Source organism: Syngnathus acus, chromosome 24, assembly GCF_901709675.1.
Source record: "Syngnathus acus chromosome 24, fSynAcu1.2, whole genome shotgun sequence".
NCBI classification, from domain to species: domain Eukaryota; kingdom Metazoa; phylum Chordata; class Actinopteri; order Syngnathiformes; family Syngnathidae; genus Syngnathus; species Syngnathus acus.
Genome location: NC_051108.1, coordinates 6816473 through 6843546, shown reverse-complemented (window position 1 = coordinate 6843546; position 27074 = coordinate 6816473). Strand labels below are relative to the sequence as shown.

The following is a 27074-nucleotide window of genomic DNA, read 5'->3' as shown; positions in this document are numbered from 1 at the left end:
GTTTGTGTGTGTGTGTGTGTGTGTGTGTGTGTGTGTGTGTGTGTGTGTGTGTGTGTGTGTGTGTACACGCCCGCTCATATTTCTCTCTCTGCTGCCACGGCGATGCCGCCTTCTTGTTGCGATTTTATCCCGAGGTTGTTTTTCTTATCAGTTAGCTTCTTCGGGGAGGCCGTCTGTTAGATTCTTGGAGCGATTGTCTGACAAAATATGATTCTCTTGTTTCTAGTTGTGTCTTTTTAAATCATTAGCAGACCATTAATGAAGCGCTGTTGGTTTCAGCACCACGGACAGCGCATTGTGTAGCCCTGTTTTATTATTTAAATGCCACAAAAAAGATGTCATAGTGGGAACGGGGAGAAGAGTGGCTGTGTGAACCGGCGGGAATCCGATAATCAGCAGACAGATAGCAGATGACAGCTGCCATTGGTTATTGATGACTTTCATAATTAAAATGGCTTGCGTGTGTGAGGGCACTGGGGCGGGGTCACCCAAAAGAACAAAAGGAGGGGAAAAAAAATCACACTTGTGATAAATGGTCTTTCATCTTTAAGGCTGATAAAAGACCAAGTGCGATCTGCGTGCATATTGCTTTTGCATTTTGAATGGGAGAATTCAAGGAGGAGCTTTTGTGCTTTGATATTGCATCACACTGCTAAAAGCCCAGGAAGGTTATTGAAATGAATGATGACAATAGTTGAAAGTAGTGACTTTATTTTTGCCAGTGGAACCTCAGAGAGCTAATGTAAGTCTCAATGTTTGTCGGGATAAACTCCAGTTAAAAAAATTACTTTTAAATTCTTTGTGAATATAGTCAAATTAGCCAGTTAGGGATCAAGCATCAAAATCCATCCGTTTTTAGGGGGCAGCCATTTTGTCACTTACTATAAATGACAACTGTTGCTCAGGTCTCAGGTAACGACCAATCACGGCTTTGCTTGCCAAGGTCATATGACCTAACCTAAAAAAACAGGTGACTGTTTAACTGCCTGTATTTATTCTTCTTACATATGTTACACTCCTTATAAAGCCAAAAAGACAACTTAATAGGCATATTCTGCCTATAAATCTTGAATTAGGCTCATTCAGTATCCTTTTGTTGTTGTAAGTGGCTGTTTTGTTTCTGCTTAGCCCGGTCTCTCCAGTAAAAACACCGCATGTGAGGAACGGATGAAAGCCGACAGTCTCTGAACAGACTTGAGCGGAAGATCAGACGGCAGAAGCGTCCCGGTGCTCGCGCGCTCCCCTGCAGGCTGTGTGCACAAGAAAGCTGCCAGCCTGCCGGGAGCTGTGCTCGCCGTCTGCGTAGATGAAGACGGCGGCGTGTTGCGGGGGAATTCCTGCACTTTTGCTCCCATTGTGAGCGACGTGTGTGTGTATGTGTGTGTGCCCATCCCAACCAGCTCAGCGGTGCCCTGAAATGCAGCCGTGACATCACGCCTTGTGATTGGCCGTGCAGTGGAGGGAAGGGCGCACTTGGTACCACCAGTGTGAAGTGAGGAGGGAGGGGCTGAGGTGTTGAGAGTGAAAGATTGATGCTGAGGCAAGCCGGTACTGCACTGCACAAATACGCACACTTTTTCGACTCTCTTGAGCTGCTCGGCAGGAAGGAAAAAGCACGACAAGAGGACATTAAGAATCAGTCTCAAAGAAACACTTTCTAAGGAGCTCCTGGAAGAGTTAGCAGCAAGGGCAAATTGTAGTCCCCCCTTGATTTTGGGGGGAGGATGTCCTCCCGACTATGCCACGAGCGGCGCAGTCCACAGTACGACATGGCAAGACGAGGGGAGGGCGACACCGCCTCCAAAAAGAAGTTACCCTTCAACCTCGTGACTGGCTTCTACCTCTACCTCCGTGGTGAGTGTGTAAGCCGCTCTCAGCATGTGTGTGTGTGTGTGTGTGTGTGTGCCACTGCAGTGTACCGTGTACTCGTTACAGAATATTCCTCCATAATAATGCTGGATTTTAATTTGTGGGAAGTCTAGTCACAATTTCTTTATGAAGTTGGTGGCAAAATAACCCCCCCCCCAGAAATCACTACTGTCCAAATACTTTTGGAACTCTCTGAGTGTTTGTGGTTTCATGTGAGTCTTAAGTCTTCCCCCGTGGGGAAGATATTTGTTCAGCTGTGGGGTGGCTTCCCATATATTTAAAGGGGATGTACAGCAGGAGCTCCATCTGTAAAGTCTTAAGAGATGGCAGGTTGGAGAGCCACTGTGAGCGACTCAGATGTTAATTAGGAGGAGCCGTTGGAGGGATGCCAGTCTGCAGTGTTGGTGGTGCCCTTAAGCAAGGCACCGCACACCTAAACGTGCACTATTTAACATGCAAAACTCGTAATTCTCATAATGGACCTATGGGGGGAAAAAAAGCTGGTCCAGGCTGTTTTAAGTAACATTTTGAATGTTGCACAAGTGATACAATTATGTCATAGTACAGTGGTGCTGTCGGTCCATGACCAGGTTCGTATCACGAATCATCTTTTCACTGAAATGAATGGAAATGCAACTAATCGGTTCCCTCACCCACCCAATTAAAAGAAAAAACCACGTAATTTATTTTTTAACCGAATAATAGTCTATTTGGGAAAAGTGTTCCATTTATAGAAGAGACTAAAAAAAGCCAAATAAATAAGGCTGAATGCGCTCACGGTATTTCAACTCATTAAAAAAAAAGCCTCTAATATGTATCGATTTATTTGTGTACAACGTGAGTTTGTACCTTCACTTCCTCCAATTTGTGGCTTTGTTACCACAGCAACCGCAGCCGCCAGGACAACAAAGCACAGACCTCAATGATATTTCATTAAGATAAGAGCCGGGCCGCCGTTGATTGGACTAACGATACAGAGCCATGCAGCCCAAGAAGCTAATCAAGTGTGTTGAAATGCCGCTTGCGGGCTCGTTTGCTGAGCTTGCCTTTTATACATATTGAACGGATGCCAGCGGGAGCTCAAAGTCACCTCGTCCCCACTGACTGCGCCACACACGCGGGCGCCAATTTTCCTTCCGTCACGCGTGTTCTTTCTTTAAGGTGGCTGACATTATTCTCATTTCCCCTCCCGATATTACCGCGTATCAATATTTGATCAGGTCAAGAGAGAAATTCATCCAGGAGGGAGCTGCTCACTGGCTCGTTGAAACGTGCCCATCTGCATTATCATTTATGAATGAAAAGCCACACGCACACACACACACCTGAATGCCCGCCATACTCAGTGACCCACTAACCAACTTGAGTTTAATCAAATTGTCAGCGTATTCATTAAAGTGGAGGAACTCCCGGTCCTCTTTCGCTGATGAGATTCCAAGGATATTGCGTCGCCACACGTGCCGGCAAGTCAAACTTCATTCTCCTTCTTTGTTTCTAATCGACAATTTTGCCTCTGATTTACAGACGAGCAGGAGTCTGTGCAGAAAAGGACATTCACCAAATGGATCAATTCCCACTTGGCAAAGGTAAGATTGGGTTTGATTGCCACTGCATTGTTGTCCCCCCCCGTCCCCCCCCACACACACAAACAAACACACCCGCGTCCTTCTTTTCAATCCAACTTGCCATTCTTTTCAGTGCTTTGCCTGCGTTGACATTTGCTCCATTTTCAAAACACATTGCTGAGCCGGTCATGGGACCAGGCAGCTAAGCCAACGCACACACACACAAACCGAGACACACACACACACAGTGGTGTGTGGTACCTCTTATTGTTTTCTTTCTCTCACTCTCAATTAGCTGCAAGGAAAGCTTTCCACTCTAATTACCACTTTCACATTACAGCAATTAACACAGTCGACGTCTTTGTTCCTGCTAGCTAACATTTGTCATTTAAGAATTGATAACCTACTGACACTCCTTACCAATTTCAATGCTTCCGGATAAGATTTTTTTTTTTAGCTTAATAAGCTCAGACAAATACTCTGACAAACACAATGAAGTATTCCTTCCTATTGGACTCAGACAGCTGTGGAGACCTTGAGCCGTGGCGGCGTGATGCAGAAAATTCATTTGAAAAGCGCCCTGCGGGGAATAAACCTTGACGTAATATGAAATCTCACGCTTCGGGATCACGCCGGCGGAAAATTATCCACAGCCAAATAGTATATAGGAAGTGCTTGAATTTTTAATGACACATAAGGTAAACACATGGTTTATTTATTTTGTCAAGTGTTAGGATATTCTTGAGTAGATTGGAAGCAAAACGCTGAGTGTACCTAATATCGTGGCTGCCATCAATCCAAGTTCCATCGGGTTGATTGCACCGGCGGTACCGTGGCTATACTGAGTAGTCAGGTGAAATGTCATAGAAAGAAAAAAAAACACCCTGATGAGCAGCAAGAGAAGGTGAATGAAGGTCTTCTAATGGGGAGACAAAAAAAAACTCAGAAAGTTCCTGGAGACGCCATTAAGTTGTTAGAGGATTTGAGATAGACAGAGGAGCTTTAACAGTTGGTTGAACTCGGCTCTCCGAGGGATAGATCACGCCCTTGGCTATGCAGATGATTAGGCCACTACCAGTTATCACCGTCTTTTAATTCACCGCCTAAAGCTGTGTGATTAATCGTTAGGTGAGTTGAGACATGGCTTTGAGGGGGGTGCCGAGGCTACTGGGATTTCCGGGAGGCTTTTTACCAACTACCCCCCCCCCCCCCCCTTCACTTTTTTTTTTTCCCTTAAACTCCACAGGTATAACAAAAGATATCTCAGCGTGTGAGAACGGCAAATTCACAAAGATGATTAATGAGTCTTATTATACTTAGCAGTTCACCGGATTAAGTTAAGTCACATTACTAAGTACACGTGAGAGCAAAGTATGAAATCTGGAGTGAATAATGCTACAATATATATATTTATATATATTATATATAATATGTATGTTAATCATTTCTATTAACTGAGTAATATCATTTGTGTTTTTAGTTGAGTGTGGTCCCGGAGCAAATGAAAATTGTATCTCTAGGCATCATTTTAATAATATTCAGACAAGTGTAGTATCAGGAAGCCCCCCCGCATGGCGCTGGAGTGATGGTGGTGGTGTGTGTGTGTGTGTGTGGGGGGGGGGGTGCAATCCATCGAACGTGCTCCCAACTTTGCGTTCTGGCAAATCCCCTCCGAGACGGTTAAAGCTTAATTAGCGAGTGGCCAATGTCAGCAGCAGAGGTTGCGTCGTCGCTGAGGCGTTTCTTCGCTAAACAGCTTCAGTCACACTGAGTCTTCTCTCGGGTTACACAGCCAAGTGATTGGGAAAGTTTTTTCATTAGCCTCCCAAACATGGAGCTCTATTAAGTACTATTTGTGCTATTTTTTGTCTGTGTTTGGGTGATGCTGGAAATTCCCTTTTGTGAAGCAAAATTATGCAAAAAAAGAAAAAATCAAAAACAACTACCTGGTCCAAGAAGCTATTAAAATTGGCCTTGGCAGAAGTGTGCATCCCCACAGGGTGGCCCTCAGATTCAGGCCCAAATCATCGTAATGATGCATACATGCAGCCAATTCTTTAAGACCTGCAGTCATCTCATCTCAGTGGAGAAAAAAAAAATTGATCCATATTCACATGCCAAATATGTTATGAAAGGAACAATGGGACGTTGGATGACTTTGGAAAAGCTTTTTCTTGTTTCCTCCACACTGTTGATTCTTGAGAATCGTCTCGAGTGGAGCGTTTCAGGGGACTCAAACAAGAAGCCGCCGTCCCCGAGTCCCTCCGCACACAATCAATTACGGCACCAGACACTCATGTGTAATTAGCTCATTAAGACCCTTGATTTATTTTTTTGGGGTGGTCTTGGTCATGTAGCTCAGCAGAGGAAATGGATATTACTTTCTTATTTTTGTAATTATCCCCAAATACCCTCATTAGCCTCGGGATCATCAAGCCCCAAAAGGTAAATTTAACTTCAATTACCCCACGGGTTGATTTCACCCTTTCTTCTTGTGTGGAGGCACCCGTGCGGTTTTTTTTTCTGTGTATTTTAATAAGCAAAGGCGTGAAATGACATTAGAAGAAAAGCCTTAACTGTGTTGAACTAATTAATTTTTTGTGAGGCTTGGGGGTGTGGATTTTTTTGTTTCACTCCGTCCTCTCTCATCTGTCTCGCTGCCACTCTTTTTCTGCGCAATTATGCCTCTCTTGCACATCCACTTGATGGGTACACACACACACACACCAACACACACACACGCACACACACACACACACACACACACCGCTAATCTCCCTGTGAATGGTGAGCTATTCTGCCCCCCCCCCCATGTGACTGCACTCTAAAAGAAATCCTTGATGTGGCGTCGGCGAAAAACTAGAGATATGTGGATTTTTTTTTCCACGCCTCTCTAGTCTGAAAGGTTAGCGAGAGAGTCAATGAGAAGGGGGATCCGGTTTGACATCATCAGCATATTTTAGGATTTGAAGACCCCACTCAGAGCCTTGCTGAGCCCCTCACTGACTCCACTTATCACACACATACGCTACATTGGGGGGAGGAAAAAAAAAACGCTTTTGGGGTTCCAAGTACATCCGTAGGAGGATTTCCTATTGAAATTAATGTCGTCTAATGTGGCAGTTGGACTTTTTACCACTCAGCCAGGATATTAGCCCCCCAAAGATGCTTTTATTCAGAGTTTGATGGACTTTATAAAAAGACTTTAGGAACTGAAGTCTATCCAGTTTTTTCCCTTGACTTTGGCTTACATACGTCCTACTATAAAAAAACAGCAACATTTTTTATTCTCAAAAATGTTGATAACTGTAATCGTATAAAAACAAGGGTATTTGAAATCTAAATTTATGTTCTGTTCTTTTTGACAGCGTATTCCGCCTCTAGTCGTGACGGATCTGTTTGAGGATATCAAGGACGGCGTGAAGCTGCTCGCCTTGCTGGAGGTGCTCTCTGGCCAAAAATTGGTGAGGCCTTGGAATGCATCGACTTGTGCGAGTGCGTGTTAATCTAATCTAATGAAGCGCATGTGAACGTGAAGCATTGTCCGCTTCCACGTGGAAATGAGCATTGATTTGCTCTTACTAGGATGTTCGAGTGAATGAAAAACGGCAGATTTACAAGGACACAGAAGAGTTTGGTCAAAACACCCGCACCAAATAGCTTTTGGTGCTTACTTATGTCAATATTGCCTCAGGTGGAAGTGATGTGTGTTCTATTGATCAGTGTGCAGTTTGGATCGGACTGGAACCGAATGAATGCTTTTACTACAATGTTTTGCTACAATGCTAGAGAATGTCTTTGTTTTTTGCATTTGTCTCGGTCTGTGTCTTTGAACCCCCCCCTTGTTTTTCCCTGTAGCCATGTGAGCAGGGCAGGAAGCTAAAGCGAATCCACTGGGTTGCAAACATCGGCACCGCTCTCAACTTCCTCCAGGGTAGGAAGGTAGGAGATGGGCTCTTCTTTTTATCTTAGCTGTTCCTCTTGTTGTTCTTTTTTTTTTTTTTTACTAACAGCCTCGTGGGTGCAAACGTGGAAAACAAGCTTGACCTTTAACTTCTTACCTCGCCGCTTTCTCTGTAGCTGCACCTGCTGAAATCGATTCAGTCAGACGTGTTCATGTTGACTCTGCTACAAAAAACAAATAAATAAATAAATGAATAAATTAACAAATGAATAAATAAAATAAATATATTTTTAAAAAAAAACTATGTGGTGAATCCCTGACTATTGTGAGGCAGAAGTTCTAGACCCACCTGCTACTAGACGTTTCTCCCTCTCGTCCAACACGCCAATCAGCTTGCCGGCGTCATGCGCCCAATTACATAAACTAATTACAAACCGCTTCAGTAAACTGCGTCTTCAGTGAGATCAGTCACACAAATTCAAGGCTTCCCCCCGCCTCCCCTGCCGTCTCGTCCGTCCTCGGCTATCTAAATAAAGCCATGCAAGCTTCTGCGAAGACATTGATTTCCCCTCTTCCTCGAGTGTGACAGGGTTAAACCATAAATCCTACACCAGTAATCTGCAAACTCGGAGATCAGACGTCAGCAGTCTCCTTGCGTGTGTGTCTGTTTGTGTGTTTGTGTGTGTGTAGAAATCCAACGTTTCAAATTAAATGTAAACACACACTGCGTGGAAATCCAATGTATGTCTAGACTGTATTTATGTTCAGCCTAAATAATATAATCTCATGCCTGTTCTCACAAGATTTTTGTTTTAATATTTATGTGAAAGTATTATTTATAAATAAATCTTATGAAGATATATATTTTTTTCGACTAAATCCCAATGCCGGCCAAATAACCTGCTGTGGTTTCCATTATGAACTTGTGCTTTTCTTATCAGGATCACCACACTGACCCCCTTCTAGCACCCGAGATTGCCCTCACATGACCCGACCCTCCGTGTTCCCCCACTTGAAGTGTCGCTTATTACCTGTTGTGTTGCCTCGCCTCTGTAATGCTCTGTGTGAGGATATAGAAAATGTATCATCACACGCTCTACAAGGCGTCCGTCTTTCATCAAACACATCTTGAGAGCCATTTTTTCCGTTTCTTTTTCTGCCTTCTAGTCTGCCTACAGGGGATCACCGGTCAGTACCGTCTTTGTTTGTATGTGCTTTCTTAGCTAGCTAAGGATTACCTAACTAAGTTTATCAACCCAACATTTCCCTCCTGTTCCATCTCCCAGTGTTTATAAATGTGTCCATGCTGTGAGATTTTGCCAAGTAATCAGAATGCAGTCTGAATGCCCATTACAATATTTTTTTTTTTTTTTTTTTTATGCAGATCAAACTGGTGAACATCAACTCGACAGATATCGTAGACGGTCGACCGTCGATCGTCTTGGGTTTGGTGTGGACTATCATCCTCTATTTCCAGGTATTCAATCCATTTTGCAAATGAAGGAAATACAAAATGAAATCGACCTGTTGTGATTTTTTTTTCTCCTCACCCACTGCAGATCGAGGAGCTGACCTGCAGTCTCCCACTAATCCAAGCTCCGTCAGACAGCTCCTCCTCACTGAACGGCTCGGCTAGCGGAAGCGAGAACGCCAGCCCCCCCGTCAAGAAGAAGCCTCTGCCACCCGTACACGGCGGCGTTAGAAAGGCCCTCCTCAGATGGGTCCAACAGACAGCCACCAAGTGCGTAGTCTGCAAAAAAAGTATTGTTAAAACCCCAATCTAATAAATTCTCATTCCTAGGCGTCTGGGAATCGAAGTGAAAGACTTTGGTCCCAGTTGGCGAAGTGGCTTAGCCTTCCTTGCCATCATCCACGCCCTTCGGCCCAATCTAGTAGACATGGAGCACTCAAGAAGACACTCCAACCGAGAAAATCTGCGAGAAGCTTTTCTGTTAGCCGAAACGCAGTTAGGCATCGCACAACTTCTTGACCCTGAGGGTACGTCACGTTTCCTTCGATATTTCCTTGATCCCTCAAAATACGATCTAACAGATTCTTCCGACTTGATCGCTGAAATCGCTGCATCTCCAAGCCCTTATTAAATTAGAATTAAATTGTTAACCTGTCACCTTTTTACTTTTCCTCCCCGCATGAGTGAGTCAATGCAAAACCAATTGTTAAGTAAACTAAAGAGTCAAATGATGTGTGTCAGCTTGAACATCACATTAGCGTTCATGCTGCCCAACCATCTGTGCCCCCTCATGCCAGATTTCCAGAATAAACGCTGACAAATCAAGCCTGACATCAGCGTAATTAAGGTCCGCGGCATTCACCACAGCGGAAAATAGTCCAAAGACGATTTGGCTCCGTAGCGCTGAAGGTTGATTTCATATCTGCTTGATGTCTGATTACGCTCCGCGGACCTCATTTTGTCAGACGTGGACGTAGACAAGCCGGACGAGAAATCCATCATGACGTACGTGGCCCAGTTCCTGAAGCGCCATCCTGACGGAGAGCGCGGTGCCTCAGAGGGACCAGCGGCAGATGAAGATGAGGAGGTAAACAGCTGTCACAGTGAGGTCATTTTCTCTTCACACGCCTTGTCTTTCCCGCCAAATGTCAGCGTAACACATCGGTGGTGACGTTTGCCATTTCAAGGCTAAATATAGAACAACCATTTGCTCCCTGCTTGGTGTCTGGCTGGCATGGTGACAGCTGTCCTTGTCTCGTTGCTTGTCACGCAGGCGTCTATCCCGCAGCATGGCCTCGTTGCTCCTCGCGATATCGAGGAAATGCTGGAGGTAGGAGGACGTGGATGTCATCATTTATCCCTCCCACTCCCAGACGCTATCTTATCTGATGTCAGGCCTGCGGGTTTTCCCCAGCTCTGATTCCAGAATGAAAAGATGTCATATTAGCTTTTGTGTTCATGTTCCCACTTGGTTCCATTAGCATGGCAATGGAAGCCTCTGGCATTGGCATGGTTTTTTTTTTTTTTTTTTTGGAGGGGAGGTTTTGTTTCCATACGAGCAATCACAAAGTAAAATGTTGGACAAAATAAAGATGTTAGAATTAATTTAGGATTAAGATGTCATTAAATTCGACACTGGCTTCCCACAGGAAAAAATGAGAAAGCTGAATCGACCGTATTATCGTCATGGCGACTTGAAATCCCGGTAGGGGATCTGAGACAAAGTAGCCTCTTTTGACATTTTGTCCAACAGAGAACCACACAGGATTAGTAACGCACTTTTAACACTTTCATTCTTTCCCGCCTCCGTCCTCTCATCAATCCCCCCCCCCCGCCTATACCTCGGTTGTCTTTGTCTGCTTTTCATTTCTCCCATTTTGCGGCAATTTCCATATCCATATTCTCCTTCATCTTTCACCCCCCGTCAACCTCCTGTAGAGAGAGCAACGAAAGAGCCTGAGGGAGTTTAAAATGTGGCTGGAGCAGCTGGAGAAAGACGCGCTACACGCCCAGGAGACTGAGGCCAATCTCGCTCTGCGGTATCAGGTCAGAGCGTACACTTTGTGTGTGTGTGTGTGTGCGTGTGTGTGGTTTGGAGTGGGCGCACTGGCCACAGACACTCCCATTATTAGCTTAATCTGCTTTGGCATTACAGTGAGGGGATCAGACGACAGCCCCGTCATTTTTTCAGTCTGTCTGGCTTATTCCGCCAAGTCGAGGCATAAGTTTCATTTTCACCGCACCCTTCACTGTGCATTATAATTTTCTGATCGAGCAAAGTAAAATGAAAATAAAAACAATAAAGTCAAGTAAAATGCATGCAAACAAACATCCATATTTATTTTGTGTAGTTATTCAAGAGTCTTCGCGTGCAGCTGGAGATGCGGAGGAAGCATATGGAAGATTCCTTAAAATCCACGCAGAAGGACGGAATGTTGACAGTAGATCAGGCTCTGGTCAAACAAGCTTGGGAAAGGATCTCCAACAGGGTGAGGAAAAACACATGAAAATCATGCACAATTAATCACATGCTATTTATCTGTTTGCATTTTAGCTCCTGGACTGGCATCTGGTGCTGGACACGTCCCTTCCCGCTCCTTTGGACGCGCTCGGAGCCTGGCTGCACCACACCGAAGGAGCCCTGCGACAAAATGTCGAAATCAGCGACGGGGCAGCCGTCGGCAAAGCCTTGGAACGACGCGAGGTTGACCGACACAACACGCAAATGACTCACGGTAGTTGTTTTAATTGTGTTGATTGACTTCACAGGAGGTGTTGAAGAACCTTGAGGGTCATCAGCAGGTCTTCCAAAGGATCCATAAGGACAGAAGTATCGATGGCGTCTCTGTGCCACCTGAGCAGCTGCAAGACATGGCCGAGAGGTTCGGATGAAAAGGTTACCTTAATATTGCATGTAAGCAATTTCAATTTACCATTTTTTTTTCTCCTAGGTTGAATTTCATCTCCACATCTTGCAACATCCAGCTGGCTCAGATGGAATTCCTGAAGCACAAACAGCGCATGGAGGCTTTTCTCACGCAGGCGGAATCGAAGCTCAAATCCTGGATCGTCAAATACGGCCGACAAGAATCTGTGGAACAGATGCTACGCGATTATGTCGTAAGCCCCAACGAGATCATTTCATCCATCCCGTTTTGCTAGAAAATTTACAAACTATTATTGTTTCTGTCTCCACTAGGTTTTTGTGGAGAAGCAGTATTTTTTTGAAAGTTACAAGACGTTATACCAGTCATTGAAAAGAGCTGCGGAGGTTTACATCAGCGCTGACAGCTCAGGTGAACAAAGCAAATCGTTTGTAGTGCATTTGTGTGTTTTCATTTTTGGTTTTAATTATGATGGAACGAAATGAAAACGTACAATATCACAGCCGCCCCACATCGTCGTCAACATGGCTACAAGAATCTCAGCGATCTGCTTCCACGTCTGCAGGCAAAATCTCTAAATGAGCTTCCACCACCCGCTCAGTGGGGAATACTACTCTCATTTGCTAGTTTGGGGAGGCTGCTCCATTTCTGCACATCTCCGGGCGCCAAAAAACTGAGCGAGCGTGTTAGTTTCGTGATTGCGTTTTAAGGGTTTGTGTCTAGCTGGAGGCCATGCGAGAGCTGAACAAGTCAGTTTGAGAGAGAAAGGCTTCAATGTGTTGTCTCCAGCCAAGGCCTTGTCACAATTAGGCAATTTGGTTTATAATAATATTGACTTCAACTTTAAACTCGCCCGCCTCTAGCTGATGAAGGAGAGACGGGGGTCTCCCGGCATGTGCGGGATGTGGCGGCCCAGTGGAGGAGCCTGTCCATGGAAGTGCGCAGCGTGAGGAGCATGCTGGAGGAGGTGCTGTCCAACTGGGATCGCTACATTTCCACGGTGGCCTCTTTCCAAGCTTGGCTGGAGGACGCCGAGGGAGCCCTAAGACAGCCGGAAAACACAAAGCAGGTATGACGAGTCTCCTTCGTCCAATTTCGGAGCAGCAGGTATGAAATGAACTCATTGACGCGCTGAGGATATTTAATTTATCGCTTTGGCTTGACAACGCGGATGACACATTTTGGATTAGTCAGCTAATTACTATTATTGATTCTTCAATTAAATCCAAGACTTTGTCTCATTTTTTGACGAGCTGTCATCTTTCCACTCGTCTGCCGTCTTTGTTTCCTCTTAATTTGCATGTCTACTTCTTTTGCTAAGCCGTAAGCTTTTCTTTTTTTTTTTTAACCAGCTCTCTTTGTTTCTCTAATCGCCTCTGCTTGTCTCTTCATCTCTCCCCGCTTTCCCTTGCAGGAGTTCTTCAGGAATCACAGCCACTGGATGGATCAGCACGCCGCCATGAACGACGCGGGGAATTTTCTTATCGAGACGTGTGACGAGACCGTGTCGTTTGAGCTCAAGCAGCAGCTCCTACTTCTGAATGGACGATGGAGGGAGCTTTTCCTTAAAGTCAAGCAGGTAACCAAAAAAAAAAAACCCTGGAAGCTGAAATGATTGACAATTCAAGTCTGATGGGCAACTGAGTAGAAGCGTCTAGAAAATGCTGTACAAGTTCTAATTTCATGTCTTGTCTTTTTTTCTGTAGCACGACCAAGTTGACGGATTGGAAAAATGGCGAAAAGACCATTTAAAGGCAATGTCGACTTTGACAGAACTTTTGGATACAGCAGAAGACAGGCTCAGCGCTCCAGTACAAGTGTCTTTCCTCGGTGTCCGAGCCTTTTTGCAAGACGTGGAGGTGAGAATTTTGCGTTCTGATAAATTATATCGACAAATATTATTATTATATCTCTACCATGGTGAATGTCAACCCCTTACTCCTGAACCTCTCATTTCAGAATACCAAGCAAAAGCTTGTCGCCATGGAGACGCAGTACAAGCTGGCCGGCCGCAGCGCTCAGCTCCTCGCCAAAGACGCACCGCACGACGAGGCCGCCGGGGTCATCGCTACCATGACGACCGCTAAGAGTCGCTTGAGTCTAGTAGGTGTATGGAAAATTGATTTTAGGAGTTGCAATAATTCAGTTGAGCAGTTTTTAATAGATTAAAGCTTTGTTTCAAGGTGAGAGAGCGCTGCCCCGCCTTAGTGAAGGAATGCCACGCCCTTCTGCCGTTGCTGGAGGAAATGGAGAAACAAATGTCTGTCTTCTATCAAGCCCTGGAGCGCGCCCGTCGCATTAGTGCCGCCGACCCACACACGCCCAGCCCGACACTGCTCGGCCACAAGTGGCAGGTTCGTGTGACGATAAAGTTCAACACCAAAGATGCGCGAGGAATCGTAACGCGTTGTCGGACGAAATGTCCTCAGGACTTTTTGAACCAGCAGCAGAGTTGCAAACGCTGTCTGGCGGTGATCGAGAGGAACCACAACACGGTGCAGAGGGCACTCTCCAACAGCAAGGTGCTTCAAAACTTAGAGACCGGTTTGCTGAAGAAGAAATTGGCTGAAGTCCAAGGCTCGGCGCAGGTTTGAATTTGAAATGAGTGTACACGTTTTAATACAGCTGAGAGTGCATACAAGACAAGACGTTAATTAAAAAAAAAATTCTCTCACGCTCTACTGAAGGAGATCGCAGAGTGGAGGAGGCGGGAAGAAGCCAACAATTGTTTGAGGAGGAGGTTTGAGGAGTCCAGACAGGATTTGGAGGCAGTGCTGAAGAGAGCTCAGGACTGCTTGGGAGAGTCGGGGGACGCCGAGGAATTACTGAAGAAGCACACGGTGAGATCACATCCAAAAATTTCATTGTATGAAATCTGTCCCCAGCCTAGCAGTGACATCAGAGCGATCCGATTGGACGCTTGGGAAATACTTTGAGACGATGCCTTGACATCACCGCTACATCGTCGTCAACTTTGGCTTTTTCCCTTTTGTCATGTAGGATGTTTTCTGTCAACTGGACCAGCACGTGCTGAGCGTCTTCCTGAAGGCGTGTGACGAACTCACTGACATCCTACCAGAAGAGGAGCAACGGGGGCTGCAAGAAACAGTCCGCAGACTACACAAACACTGGAAGGTCATTATTAAGAAGTGCATTTTCAGTTAGAGCAACATTTTGTTGTCTACAAATGCTTTTATGCTCTGTCGCAGGACATCCAGGGCGAGGTACCGTCACACCTGCTGCGTCTGAAGGTAGAGGTGGAGCAGTATCCAATCGATGTCGTCCTCCAAGAGTGCCGAGCAGAGCTGGACAGAGAACTCCACATCTTGTCTGGCTCCTCTAGCAGCGATCATGTGATCCAAGAGCACAGGGTGAGCCTTCGGTAGTTATGAAAGCACCGGGAAAACAATTCCTCTCTTCAGCGAGGCTTCCCTTTGCAGATGTTCTTCAGGGAACGCAAACCTCTGGCTGTGTGCGAGAAGCGGATTAGGAACATGGAGGATCTGTGTGAAAAACTGCCAGACAACGACGCGGCTTATCGAAGGCTGGATGCCACCAGGAGGGCTGTGGAGGACGTCGCCGAGCGCATCAGGAGCACCGGCGTCACACTGGAGCAGCATCCTGATAAGTGGAAGGAATGGAATGATAGGTGGGCAGTGATTTGTTTTTTAAAATCCCATTACGCTCTCTGCATTAATACTCTAAGTAAAAAATGTTTTTCTTCACATAGATTTTGTGAGCTTTCCGACTGGATTTCATCTCAGAGGAGACACCTGAAGGAGACGGCAAGAACTTCCAGCCATCAGGAGGAAGTTGACGCTGCTGCTCGAGTGAGCAAGCATGCTGAATATTGCTTCAATTGATTGACCACATTTAAAAAAAAATCCACCTGTCATGTCTGAGGCTTCATAATTGATGATCCATTTTTTTTTCCCAATTCATTTTAGGCATTGAGAGAAGCAGGAGACGCTCGAGAAGAGAGCCTCTTATGGCTTAAGAGTCGTCTTTTGAGCCTGTCTGATGTGAGCTCTGAAGTGGAGACACAAAGACAGCAAAGTGCCCTGAACAAACTCTCAGCCGACTTTAAGGAATTGTTGTCCACACTTTGCCAGGTATTGGCCGATTTGTCCGACCTTTTGTACTTTGTTCCGGCCTCCTAGCATCCCTTCCCTCACAGGAATGCGGCGAAGGCTCCGGCGCATTCCCGTTGGAGGAGCTCAGGGAAGAAGTGCGTGGCGCTCTGGAGGAGGTCCTGAGAGCTGGGAAGGAAACCGGAGAGCAGATCAACCGGATTCTGGATGCTGAGGATCTAAGAGAAGCCCAGGAACTCTTTCTTATTCATCAGGTGTGCTTGCAGAAATGTTCTCTTTATTATAATGGCGAACTTTATTGACGTGTTGTCATGTATTTATTACAGCAACACTCAAAACAACTGCAGGCTCTCAGGAGGGAGGCAGATCTTTTGGTGTCCCACTCCAAGCAGATCCATTTGGGAGAGGCGCTTAGTCGCTCGGTACACGAGCTGGAGGAACGTGTCCGAGAAGCGGACTGCCAATTCAGCGCTAGGGAGCGCAGCCTACAGGTAAGCGTGATCATCAATATCCACTATTTTGGTTTTTTGCTCTTGACATATTTGATCTCCAGGCCACCTTGAGCTCCTGGCGCAACTTTGAACGTGAGTGGGAAACACTTCAAGTGTCCATTAGCGACATCACCATTGATCTGCACAAAGAGTTTATATTCAACAACCTGGACAGCCTGAGGAGCGAACTGGACCACACCAAGGTGTCTTTTTATGACTACATTGACTCTTTGCTTAGTATCCCTCCTCTAATATTCTGCTTATTTGATTGAAGGAGCTTTTCATCAAGCTTGAGGACTGTTCCCTGAGAGCAGACGTCCTCCTGGAGGAGGCGGTTGATCTTCAGCTCGGGCCGAAGAATCAAATTGCGGTTCTGCATCAGGCCCAGTCCACCAGGGAAGCAGTTGAGCAGATTGAAGACCACCTCAAGAAGAAGTTAGTTTCCGAGCACACTTTTGACATTTCTATCTTTACAACCACAGATCGGAAGAGGCATCGTTACTTTCACGTCATCTATTTCCTTCCAGTGTTGTCCATCTGGAGAGAACGTGCTCGTCGTGGGAGCGCTTTAACGAGCAATCCGTGACGTTTTCCACGTGGATCAATGAAAAGCAGAGAGCGCTGGATGCAATCGGGCTCAACTCACCCTCCGATTACTTGGACGGAATTGTTGAGGTCTGTGGTCAATCCTGACAGGATATAAATTGATTGATTAGCAAAGGAAGATGCATTTCGAAAAACCCAAATCCCCCTCTAGGTTGTGGCGGAAGGTTTGGAGGCGAGAAGCTCATCGCTACTCCACATGGAGAAGGACTACGAGGCACTGTCCAGGTTTGTCACCCCCGGAGAGTCCGGATGTCTTCGGGCACGGGTCACCCAGATGAGGCGTTCCTGGCAAGAACTGCTGGAGAAAACAAAGCAACTCACGGGGCAGCTCAACCAGAGCGCCTCCTATAGGGGGAGGTGCAGCGACAACCTGGAGCAGGTCATCTTTTGTCATACGCTAAAATATCTGCCTGCTTCTTTTTTTTTTACTTAACCGGATTATGTGTTGTATGTCTTTAGTTTGAGAAAACTGTGAATGATCTCAAAGAGAAGCTTGATACTCCTGTTACATTTTGCTCATCATCATCACAAGCTTTCAAGAACCTACAAAGTCACATGGTAAGAAAAGTTAAAAAAAAAAAAAAGGAATGTGCTGGGCTGGAGATAACTTTTTTGTCTTCCTCGTAGGAGGTGTGCCGGTCAGTGGAACAACTGAAGCCCGGACTGATGGCTTTGTGTACAGCTGTGGAGGGCACCAAGTTGGAGCATGAGGTACTCCAACTCCAGCAGCTCCGAGGAGAGTTACTGGGAAAGGCCAGTGAGAAACAATCAGCATTAGAGAGCTTTCTAACGCTGTGGCAAAGGTCAGAAACAATTTTGACTCGACAGTCGAGGCTTGTTATTATCTTGCGTTTCCTCGCAACATATCTAATTACAATTGTATGGTCGCTGCTATTTCCTTTTGTTTACTGTTTTCCCTTCAATCTCTCTCTCCCTCTTGACTGCCTGTCTGTCTGACCGTCCGTAGCGCAGGCAGCCGTCCTTATTTCTATTTTAATAACGCGATTTTGTTATCACGAGAGCCTTCTTCGATATTTTTTGTTTTATTCAGAGGAAACAATAATGACCCTGTACGTATTTGTTGCTTGACATTTAATATTTTAGCGGCCTTCCTCTTTCTTTCTTATCCTCTATCTTATCTTATGACGCAATGTATGATATTTATTTTTAATCCACACAGATTTGAAAAGGAATATTTATCCATGAAAAGCTGGCTAGATGCTTGCGAGTTTGCTTGCAGTCCAGCCGACGAGCTGCTCTGTGTAGACAAGGTGAAGCTCACGATGGAGCTGCAACACATCCAGGTATTTTTCTTTTTTCGTTATCCATCATGGGTCTCGCTGTTTGCTTGAGCTTCTGCATTTTGCTTGAACAGGAGACGCAGACTGAAACCCCTTCCAATGACGCCCTACTTGAGGGTCTGTTAAATATCGTGTCGTGTCTCTACCCGTCTGCCCCCGAAGCTCGGGTCGGAGAGCTGAATGACGAGCTCGCCCAACTTCAGGAGCGATACGCCTCACTGAAGAGCAAAATGTCACGCAGGTAATCTACTTTTCATCCATTATAGAATTTACACGGGGCAGCTCGCTAGGCTAGTAGCTAGCATGGCGAAGATGAATTCGTTCTCATTATTCTTTTAGACATGAGCAGCTGGAGCGTCAGTTGTTGCAGCTGGAGCTTTTCAATGACGCTCTTTTGACACTCAGCCAAAAGAGCCAACATCTCCCATCTGTCTTGAGAAGCTCTCTTCAGGTTGACGTTACTGATTTCGATGGTGCCTTCACGGAGCTCAAGGTGAGATGTTAGTTTATGTACCTGGTAAGTCTTGTTCTAGTCCAAATAAATGGATCAGAGAGCCTTCCAGGATAGATTGTGTTCAACCACTTCATCTACCTTCTTGTCCTGCTTACCTAATAGGTTTGTTTAACTCTCCAATTCCAGGAGCAAGACTCTCAGTTAAAAGCGTACTCATCACTAAGAAAGGCTCTCCAACAAAGAGAATCAGCCCTGCTTCCATGCTCCAGCCCAGAAGCTCAGCAGAAGCTCCAAGCCTGGAGAGAAGATTGCCTACAACCCTTCACTGAAAGTGAACATCTACAGTTTCTCCGCAAAAAGTGCCTGAATGAGTTAAAAACCTACCTGGAGAAGCGTGAAGCAGCGGTAGGGGGTGTCGGCCGTCTTCGCGAGGCTGTGGTGAGGAAAGGGAGCTGGGATCCATCCGAAACAGATGAGCTCCACCGAGAGGTCACGAGGGATGTGGCCCGCCTTGAGGCTGAGGCCATAGCCTTGGATGGGCAGCTGAGCAAAGCCCACCTTCACCTAGGCGGGAAAACCTCCTGCAGGGCTCAGGCTGCGGCCCTCATCGAGTGCCTGGAGGAGGCGCGGAGCAGTCTGGGATGGAGGCAGAGTGAAGCGGAAGCCCTCAGAGCTATGTGGAGGTCCTTCAGGGGGAAGAAGGCGGAGGTAATGAAGACTTTGGAGATGTTGCAGTGTAAAGCAAGACAGGAGGTGGTCAAAGAATGCTCTGTGCAAGCATTTCAAAACAGGTACACTTGATATTTGACATAAAACCTTGTGGATTTTTCCAACTATTGCTTGTTTCTGTCCCAACAGGCTGCGTTACTTGAGCCAGCTGGAGGAGGAGCTTCAGTCCCTCCATAAGTCCCAGCAGTGGTTAGAGGAGAAAGGTAGCCAGCTGGCCCAGAAGGACACGGAGCGGACAGGGGAGGCCCTCAGAGACCTTGATGTGGTCAAGGCTGCCTTGGACTACGTCAAGACTCTCATCACCAAAAGGTCAGTTTGAAATACTTCAGCATTCTCATGCAGCTTCTTCAGTGTCAGTTGTTACAATTTTTTTGATTCTTGTTGCTCTTTATTAGTCAGGAGCAGAGTCAACGGGCACTCGATCTCCTGCGCCGATACAACCACTTGAGGTTGATCCTCGATACTTTGGTGGAGAAAGCCCGTGCGCTTGCTCACAACCTGCCCGATCACAACCACAACGCTCAGGAAGCCACGAGGTCCTTCTCACTGGTGAGAACGAACAGCCATTGCAGTTTTACCCGTATTTTATATTTGCTACCAGTCTTGTGTGGTCATTTGTGAATTTTGAAACTTTGTTGTTGTCGTAGCACGAGAAGCTGCTGGGTGAGCTCCGGGAAAAGCAAGAGGACATGGACCAGCTCATCACCGCGGTGGAGGATCTGCATCGAGAACTGGCTCGCTTTCCCGACTGTGACGCAAGCATGGTTCACAGAGACGTGGAGGCGTTAAGGGCCCAGTGGTTAGAGGCGAGTAACAAGAAATGCCCTAAATAATTTCAAACAGGATTGAAATTGAAGTAAAGCTTCACTTGTTAGCACCTCACATGAAATTTACTGCTCAGCTGTTCCTAGTAATGAGTAAACAAGTCCTGACATGCTGGCTTCTGTCGCTGTCAGGCGTCGGAGAGAATTCAAAGCAACACGGAACGATTACGCTACTGCGTGACCCTCTGGGATGATCTCAAGCTGATGGAGCAGGACATGAATCAATGGACCATCTGCAGTTCCATCGCTGAACTCAGCACGAGTGTTGCTAACACCAGCGACAAGGACATGGAGGCTCGTCTTGCCAACTTTCAGGTTGATTCGGATCATAAACGTCATGTTGTGACTTTAAGATTCATTCACTTTTATGTCCAGGCTGAAGTGGAGAAGCGGAAAGGGTTGTTAGATGCTCTGCTAGAGAGAGTCGGGGAGCTCAAGGAGCACGCTAAACTGGAGGAAACGCCCCTACAAATGCAGGTAAAGACATTGTGTCTGCAAAAACGATGACTGATGGAAGCCATATCCAGATTCTGACTATGTTCTTCTCTTGATTTAGGTGCTGGAGTCCGATCTGAGGAAGAAGTTAGTCCATGTTCAGGAGGTGTTGGACCAGACCAAACACACTCTGAGCCACTTCACCATCCAGAAGCAGCGTCTGGAGGATCTCGTGTCCCAGATGAACGAGAGGCTTGAAAAAGTCGAGGATTCCTTGTCGAGTCTTAAGGAGGCCACCTCCCCTGAAACCATTGATGCTCTTAAGGTAAGCGATATGTATGTTGTTGTTCTCCACCTTTTTGAGGGAACATAAAATGGTCTGACAATATGTCCTCATGCTCTCACAGGATCTTCAGGGTGTTGCCGAGCAACAGAGGCCAGACCTGGACTCAGCCCGAGAGTCTCTGAGTACCTTAAGCAGGTCCCATTCCTCTCCGGAACTCTCTCACCTCGCCGCCGACCTGACGGCCGTCGCCCAGCGCACCGAGGAGGCCGTCCAGCGTTGCGCCAAGGCCAGGAGCAACCTGCAGGACGTGCTACACCTCCATTTGAACCGTGAGCCTTTGAATCAACCAATTAATCTTACCTCATCCATATTGTCAGTTCAGGATAAAGATTAGCATCGGATTTAGTGCTAATCTTCCCCTAGAGAGCGCTTAAGTGGCGCACATTCCATTGACAATCACTGTCTGGTACACAAGTGCACTCTCTCTCTGCTCCAGCACACACCTGTGCCTCCTCGAGTGATGCTGCTCTTGTCACATGAGCTCCCGAGGGAGTCCTTTAGGCCCGGTTGCCGGGGGCAACCGTGTGGACACGCCTAGCCCTCCCATACGCTTTAGCAGCACGCTTCCCTTCTAGTTCCTTCACTTTTCCAGGACAGGGGTGTGGAGTTCTTACAGCTTTGCCTTCTGTGTGTTTGTTATTTTGTCATGGGGCGGAAGCAGAGCTTTTCCAAGAATTCCATTCCTGGCTCTCGGGTTTGAAGTCGGAGTTGAAAGAATGCGCCAATCAGTCGGGAGACGTTTGCATCCTCACGGCAAAGTTGCAAAGATTGAAGGTATGACTTGCAAATTGTGCTGCTATTCTTCCGTTCTGTTGGGAAAAGTGCAGCCCACATTTTGTAATATTTACATACGCAGTCGTCACGGCAGTGGAATTCAGCGGGCAAGGAGCGTCTCCGTCGCATTTGTGAGGAGGCGGAAAGGCTCCACCTCCACCTGCCAAAAGCTGCAGCAACACAGCTGCAGGAGCATCTCTCCTCCTGCCAGAGAGAGTGGACGAGCTTCCTGGATGAATGTTCTCACAGCCAACGAGCCCTGGAGGAGAGCATTCAACTCCTCAAAAGGTAAGGGATCACTTTTTCGTGACAAAGTTGCCAAATAAATACATGAATTCTCTCCTCCCTAGTTTTGATGATGCTGGAGAAGGTCTCAGAGATTGGCTGAAGCAGATGGGGCTCAGCCTCAACAGGGAGTCTCTTGTTGGGGCAGACAGCCAACAAGGCGCCCCTGACACCAAAGAGGAACTGGATAGGGTAGAAAACCTCCATAAAGAGCTTTTAACGAGACGGTACGAACCTTTTTTTCATACGTTTCCAGCTGTTAAGTAGTCACTTATTCCTGTTCTCCTTTAGAGACTCTATCGAGCGTGTCATCCAGGACGCCCAGTCCTTGTCTGAAGCAGGACGCGGGTCCGGCGAAGAGGTCCGTGTGGCGGGCCGGCTCCAGATGGAACACCGGGCTCTGCTCAAAGCCGCAAGGGGGAGGCTGCGAGGCTGCCAAGAGAACCAGGCCTTTGGGGAGACCCTGCAGGGTCTGTGGGCCTGGTTAGAGGAGATCCAGGAGAAGCTGGGCACGGTTGATAGCACCATGGGCAGCAAGGAGCAGTTGCAGCAGAGGCTCGAGACTGTGCAGGTGAGTGCCGATGAGCAGTTTTGCTGCATTTGAACTTTTTCAACACTAGAGGGTACTGTTATTTAACTTGACCTACATTTGGATGCAGTTCTTTGATCCCAACTGTATGCACAGGATATCCTACTTTTGAAAGGCGAGGGCGAGGTCAAGCTAACTATGGCAATGGGTAAAGGCGAGATGGCCCTGCGCAGCTCCGGCGCCGGCGGACAGGAAGTTGTGCGCTCGCAGCTCCAGGAGGTGGAGGATGCCTGGGCCACGCTGCTTGTCACGGCCATGAGTTGCCACAGGTGGGAAGGCCTGTACAAAAAAATAAAGAATCAGTTTTAATGCTCTGTTTTACTTTCTGTCAGTCGTCTCGAGTGGACGGTATCTCAGTGGACCGGATACCTGGAAAACGCAGCCCAGCTCCGGCGCTGGATGGAGGCCGTGGAGCGGGAGGTCCGTGCCTCCCTCGCCCCGCAGCCGGCGCCCAGGGAGAAGGCCTCGCAGCTTGAGAGACTGCGAGCCCTCCTGACCGACATGGAAGACCACCAGCTGTCCTTATCCAGTCTGGAAGAAAAAGCCAGAGAACTCTTCAAGAAGACCGGCGACGCCGGTTTTAACCATTGTGCTCGGACCCAGCTGCAGGTGCACTTTGACGAGCTGGCGGCTTTGGTGGAGGTGCGAAGGACGTTGCCTCATCACTACTTCATGTCACCAAAACCGTCACGTTTACAACGGTTGTGGCTTTTCTTTAGGAGAAAGTTCGCCTGGCACAGAGCGTGGTCCTGGAACACCAGGAATACTTGGAGGCTGTCCGGGAGCTCACCGATTGGCTGATGACCGCGGGGGAGGAGCTACAGCAGTGGTCGGACACATCTGGAGACTCTGCCTCTATCCAGAAGAAACTACATGAAGTGAGGGTGAGATGTTCTTCTAGTCAGAAACCGGGATTGACATAATGAGTCCTTTAGAAAACTAAATTGTCGATCCAGTTATAATCTGTTGCTATGGTAACTGATTGTTTAATGCCATTTTCTTAATAGGCAATTAAGGAAGACAGCATTTGCAGGAAATTTAATTGGATTCAGAATGGATTCAAATTCCTTTGTCATAGATTTGAAAAAAAAAAAATCCTCCCGTGGCACAGTTAACTTCTAACAAGTTGGTTTACTAGCCTGCGACTAAAGGTAAAAGAGAGTAGTATGTGATATGACCAAAAAGGACAATTGATTTACATTTTAATTTCCACGCTCGGATCCTAATTATCACATAATAAATTAGTGTTTGAGGATCCCTGGTGTGAAGAACGCAAACAGACACGCAGTCAGTCAAAGTGTTGAATTTCACACACACTCACCCGGAGAGAATACTTTATAAATAGCGTCGACTGCTCATCCTCGGGTCGCAGTTTCTATTGCCAACGGTTTCCTTAGCAACTTTGCCTCCTCTCAATCCTCAGGAGCGCGTGGAGTGTCGACTCTTAGAAGGCCGCGAGCGCCTCGGCATCGTGCGACGCACCGCCGCGTCGGCGGCGGAGCACACGGCGGCGGGGGGCTGCGAGGCCATGGACCGGCAGCTGGGGGCGCTGTCCCAGGCGCTGGAGCAATGGGAGGGCGGCGCTTTGAGGGCCAGAGACGGCCTAGAGGGGGCGCTCGCCTCCGCCGCCGCCTCCGAAGAGGAGTACGAGCGCCTGACGTCTCGGCTGGAGAACGATTCGAAAGAGCTGGACGTGCGACTCAGGGGGTGGAACCAGGAGGTGATTCGAGCCGAGGGACTTTGCAATGGCGAGGAAGCGGTGACGGGGTGGCAGCTGGCTAAGGTACTCGCTGTTAACATGGCCGCCACTAAGACATCATAATGACAGAAACCCTCATGACAAAAATGAAAAATGAAGACAATCAACGGGTGTAAATAAAAAAATATATTAAAAAAACCCAGAGTTTAGGTTGTAAAAATAGCCGGCTCGCCACTGGGATTCATCATTGTCGGTAATTGCGTATTGTTAGTAGGTTTACGTCGCAGTAATGAAAAATTGCGATTTGGGTTGAACGAGCAGTATTCATTTTAGAAAAATGATTAGCCATTTTGTTAAATGGGATGCACACAAAGCGCACACACACAAAGCACTCTGCTTTCCATGTGCAATTATTCTTTCCTTTTGCCAATCAGAAAAAAACACATTAGTCCGTAAATCAGCTTTACGGAAACAATCAGGCTGTGACAGCTACAATCCAATCACTTGCCCTCATTTTCTACCCATCAGCCATTCCCCACATGTTGACATTTTTGATTGTTTGTTATTGCAGGATTAGGTGGAAACTTTATGGCAGGTCGGTGCCAATTCAGGATTATTTTGGCATTTTTTTTATAATTGACTTTCACTGTTTGTATGATTTGGAAGACACTTAATCTGGATTCCTCAATTTGCATTTCGTGTTTTGTTTTGGTTGGATTCTAATGCTCAGTTTTGTATCCAAATTACTTTTTAGAACCGACATAAGTAGTGATGACTTCCTCGCCACTTTCTCTTCCCTCTCTGCCTCGTTGCGGATGTTTACAATTTTTACTTCTCCCTTTTCCAGCGCAGCCTTAACACCCGCCCTCATGTCCCCCCCCCCTTGAGCGTCCTCGGCCATGCTGTCCAAAGCGCGGCCGCAGAGAGGAGGAGTCAGCCACTCTGACGTTCTCTCCTCCTCCTCCTGCAGCCTCCCTCCGTTTCCTGTGTGCCTCTTTTTGAAGCAGTGCTTCATCTGCGCCGCTGACAGCTGAATCCCACCGGGAGAGAGCGTGAGAGAGAAACGGCGTGAGGAGGAGGGAAATGTTTGAGAGGGAAACAGCGGCGGGGTAGGAGAAAGCGGAGAGAGGCAGAAAGCAAGGGAGGGAGGGGATGTTTATTGGTCATACGTCAGCGGAGGAGGGACATATTTCACAGGACGGGATTTTATGATCGGCCGATTGCGGCGTGCGAGGCGCGCTGAGGAGTGCGGGAAGACGTTGCGTTCGTCTCCTTCCTGCCTCTTCCTCGTGCCTTTAAGAACAAACATGCCTTTGTACAAACTGCACTGTGAGTGTGTGTGGAATGTGAAGGCACTTATTGACCGGGTGTCATGCGCACACACACGCTGAGCCAGCTGGACTGCATTTTGTGTCGTTCAGGACATAGTGGAGGGCCTGCAAAGCGTCGAGCCGATGGCAGAGAAGTTGAAGGGGCAACTGAACGAGCTGGTGCAGTACTCCAGGGACTTGGCCTCCCAGTCGGAGCGCGTCACGGCTGTCATCAAGCAACACAACAGGTGAGGTGACGGCAGTTTTTCGACATGCAGAATGAGATTGTTTTTTTTTTCTACACAGTGCATGCGCTTGAAGCATAAAGCAAGGAAGTGAACACATGTGGGAACGAAAGATAACATCACCACATAGGAATTTTCAGCAGACGACCAAATAGTGAATGTCGGTAAAAGCAATTTCTTGATAGCGCCACCAAAAGTTCTCTGGTGCCAACTTACAGTCGTTGTTTATTATTTTATTTATGTTATTTATTATTTATTTATTGCTTATTGTTATCTTTGCAATGTGCATGCACCTGAGGCACAGTCTGCATCGCATCTTTTGTTGAGAGGCGCACACGTCCCGTCACCAAAACAGATGTGCGTGCATCCCGCGCAAGTTCACTGACACGCACGTGAATACATAATGAGTCGTTTTTGAACAAACCTCCCACTCCTGCCTTGACCTTCCCCAATCATGCATATTCATGAGCGGCAAGCGTGTTCTTCTCCAGCCTGCATTGTACACGGGATGTCAAACTATTACCTTTTGTTTTTTTTCTGAACTAGTCTTGTGTGCCACCTGTTTGGCCTTGCCAATGGCTATAAATAAAACATGTGCCTCATAATGTGGCGAGTGTGCGGGTAAGATGAAAGGAAGCACAGTTTTTGTCATCGTTGAAGGAACCCATACCAGCCTCTACCATATAATCATCCTGTTAACTATCCCTGTCATGTTGTCTTTAGGTCACCTTTTCCTCGTAGCACCAAGCTGTCATCCCTCATATTATCACCCTGGTGAACTCTTGCCCCGCTCATATGTCTCCTCTCAACCCACGCTGAGGTCCCCATCCCCCGCTCTGTCTCTTTAGCCCATTGCTTCCACTTCACCCACTTTTGCCATCCCTCCACCTGCGTGCTTCCCATCACCCAGCCATAACACCAAAAGACAGAAGAGTATGTCTCATCATTTTCATTGACTCAAGTGCCCTTGTTGTGTTTTTCCTCTTTTGTGCCCGCAGTCTTAGTCTCCGTGCATCCAGGGAATGCCAAAATAAGGAGCGCCTGTTGGAGCAGCGCTTCCGTGCCGCCCTTCGAGACTTCCAGCAGTGGTTGGTCAACGCTAAGATCTGCACCGCCAAATGTTTCGACGTGCCACAGAGTGTGGCGGAGGCCTCCGCCGCCCTGCAAAGAATACAAGTAAGACGTTTTGTTTAATGGACAG

At 47.1% G+C, this 27074-nt stretch overlaps 1 protein-coding gene and 1 long non-coding RNA gene across 5 annotated transcripts in view; both read left to right on the top strand.

Moving 5' to 3' along the window:
• LOC119118353 overlaps positions 1 to 27074 on the top strand; it is a 439862-nt gene that overhangs the window by 186508 nt on the left and 226280 nt on the right. The gene's annotated exons all lie outside the window — the stretch shown is intronic.
• syne1a (spectrin repeat containing, nuclear envelope 1a) overlaps positions 1710 to 27074 on the top strand; it is a 67743-nt gene continuing 42378 nt past the window's right edge. For 2 of the 4 annotated variants that reach the window (XM_037245238.1, XM_037245237.1), the window contains exons 1-57: positions 1710 to 1854; positions 3394 to 3455; positions 6803 to 6898; positions 7293 to 7376; positions 8506 to 8526; positions 8723 to 8815; positions 8898 to 9079; positions 9140 to 9336; positions 9775 to 9896; positions 10083 to 10139; positions 10748 to 10855; positions 11161 to 11298; positions 11364 to 11513; positions 11579 to 11691; positions 11761 to 11929; positions 12009 to 12105; positions 12558 to 12763; positions 13109 to 13273; positions 13401 to 13553; positions 13654 to 13797; positions 13878 to 14048; positions 14124 to 14282; positions 14382 to 14534; positions 14695 to 14829; positions 14904 to 15065; positions 15135 to 15343; positions 15425 to 15524; positions 15642 to 15806; positions 15872 to 16039; positions 16112 to 16276; positions 16339 to 16479; positions 16551 to 16711; positions 16804 to 16951; positions 17034 to 17261; positions 17342 to 17440; positions 17510 to 17685; positions 18063 to 18186; positions 18258 to 18424; positions 18523 to 18676; positions 18824 to 19428; positions 19496 to 19675; positions 19762 to 19915; positions 20014 to 20172; positions 20323 to 20505; positions 20566 to 20667; positions 20747 to 20950; positions 21033 to 21240; positions 21633 to 21745; positions 21828 to 22033; positions 22096 to 22257; positions 22322 to 22601; positions 22716 to 22888; positions 22952 to 23261; positions 23339 to 23503; positions 24043 to 24402; positions 25740 to 25876; positions 26872 to 27049. In XM_037245238.1, coding sequence (XP_037101133.1) covers positions 1725 to 1854; positions 3394 to 3455; positions 6803 to 6898; positions 7293 to 7376; positions 8506 to 8526; positions 8723 to 8815; positions 8898 to 9079; positions 9140 to 9336; positions 9775 to 9896; positions 10083 to 10139; positions 10748 to 10855; positions 11161 to 11298; positions 11364 to 11513; positions 11579 to 11691; positions 11761 to 11929; positions 12009 to 12105; positions 12558 to 12763; positions 13109 to 13273; positions 13401 to 13553; positions 13654 to 13797; positions 13878 to 14048; positions 14124 to 14282; positions 14382 to 14534; positions 14695 to 14829; positions 14904 to 15065; positions 15135 to 15343; positions 15425 to 15524; positions 15642 to 15806; positions 15872 to 16039; positions 16112 to 16276; positions 16339 to 16479; positions 16551 to 16711; positions 16804 to 16951; positions 17034 to 17261; positions 17342 to 17440; positions 17510 to 17685; positions 18063 to 18186; positions 18258 to 18424; positions 18523 to 18676; positions 18824 to 19428; positions 19496 to 19675; positions 19762 to 19915; positions 20014 to 20172; positions 20323 to 20505; positions 20566 to 20667; positions 20747 to 20950; positions 21033 to 21240; positions 21633 to 21745; positions 21828 to 22033; positions 22096 to 22257; positions 22322 to 22601; positions 22716 to 22888; positions 22952 to 23261; positions 23339 to 23503; positions 24043 to 24402; positions 25740 to 25876; positions 26872 to 27049 — 9351 coding nt within the window. In that variant the 5' untranslated portion in view covers positions 1710 to 1724. The remainder of the gene's footprint in view (positions 1855 to 3393; positions 3456 to 6802; positions 6899 to 7292; positions 7377 to 8505; positions 8527 to 8722; positions 8816 to 8897; positions 9080 to 9139; positions 9337 to 9774; positions 9897 to 10082; positions 10140 to 10747; positions 10856 to 11160; positions 11299 to 11363; positions 11514 to 11578; positions 11692 to 11760; positions 11930 to 12008; positions 12106 to 12557; positions 12764 to 13108; positions 13274 to 13400; positions 13554 to 13653; positions 13798 to 13877; positions 14049 to 14123; positions 14283 to 14381; positions 14535 to 14694; positions 14830 to 14903; positions 15066 to 15134; positions 15344 to 15424; positions 15525 to 15641; positions 15807 to 15871; positions 16040 to 16111; positions 16277 to 16338; positions 16480 to 16550; positions 16712 to 16803; positions 16952 to 17033; positions 17262 to 17341; positions 17441 to 17509; positions 17686 to 18062; positions 18187 to 18257; positions 18425 to 18522; positions 18677 to 18823; positions 19429 to 19495; positions 19676 to 19761; positions 19916 to 20013; positions 20173 to 20322; positions 20506 to 20565; positions 20668 to 20746; positions 20951 to 21032; positions 21241 to 21632; positions 21746 to 21827; positions 22034 to 22095; positions 22258 to 22321; positions 22602 to 22715; positions 22889 to 22951; positions 23262 to 23338; positions 23504 to 24042; positions 24403 to 25739; positions 25877 to 26871; positions 27050 to 27074) is intronic. The other 2 variants (XM_037245240.1, XM_037245241.1) reach the window with 1 other exon arrangement.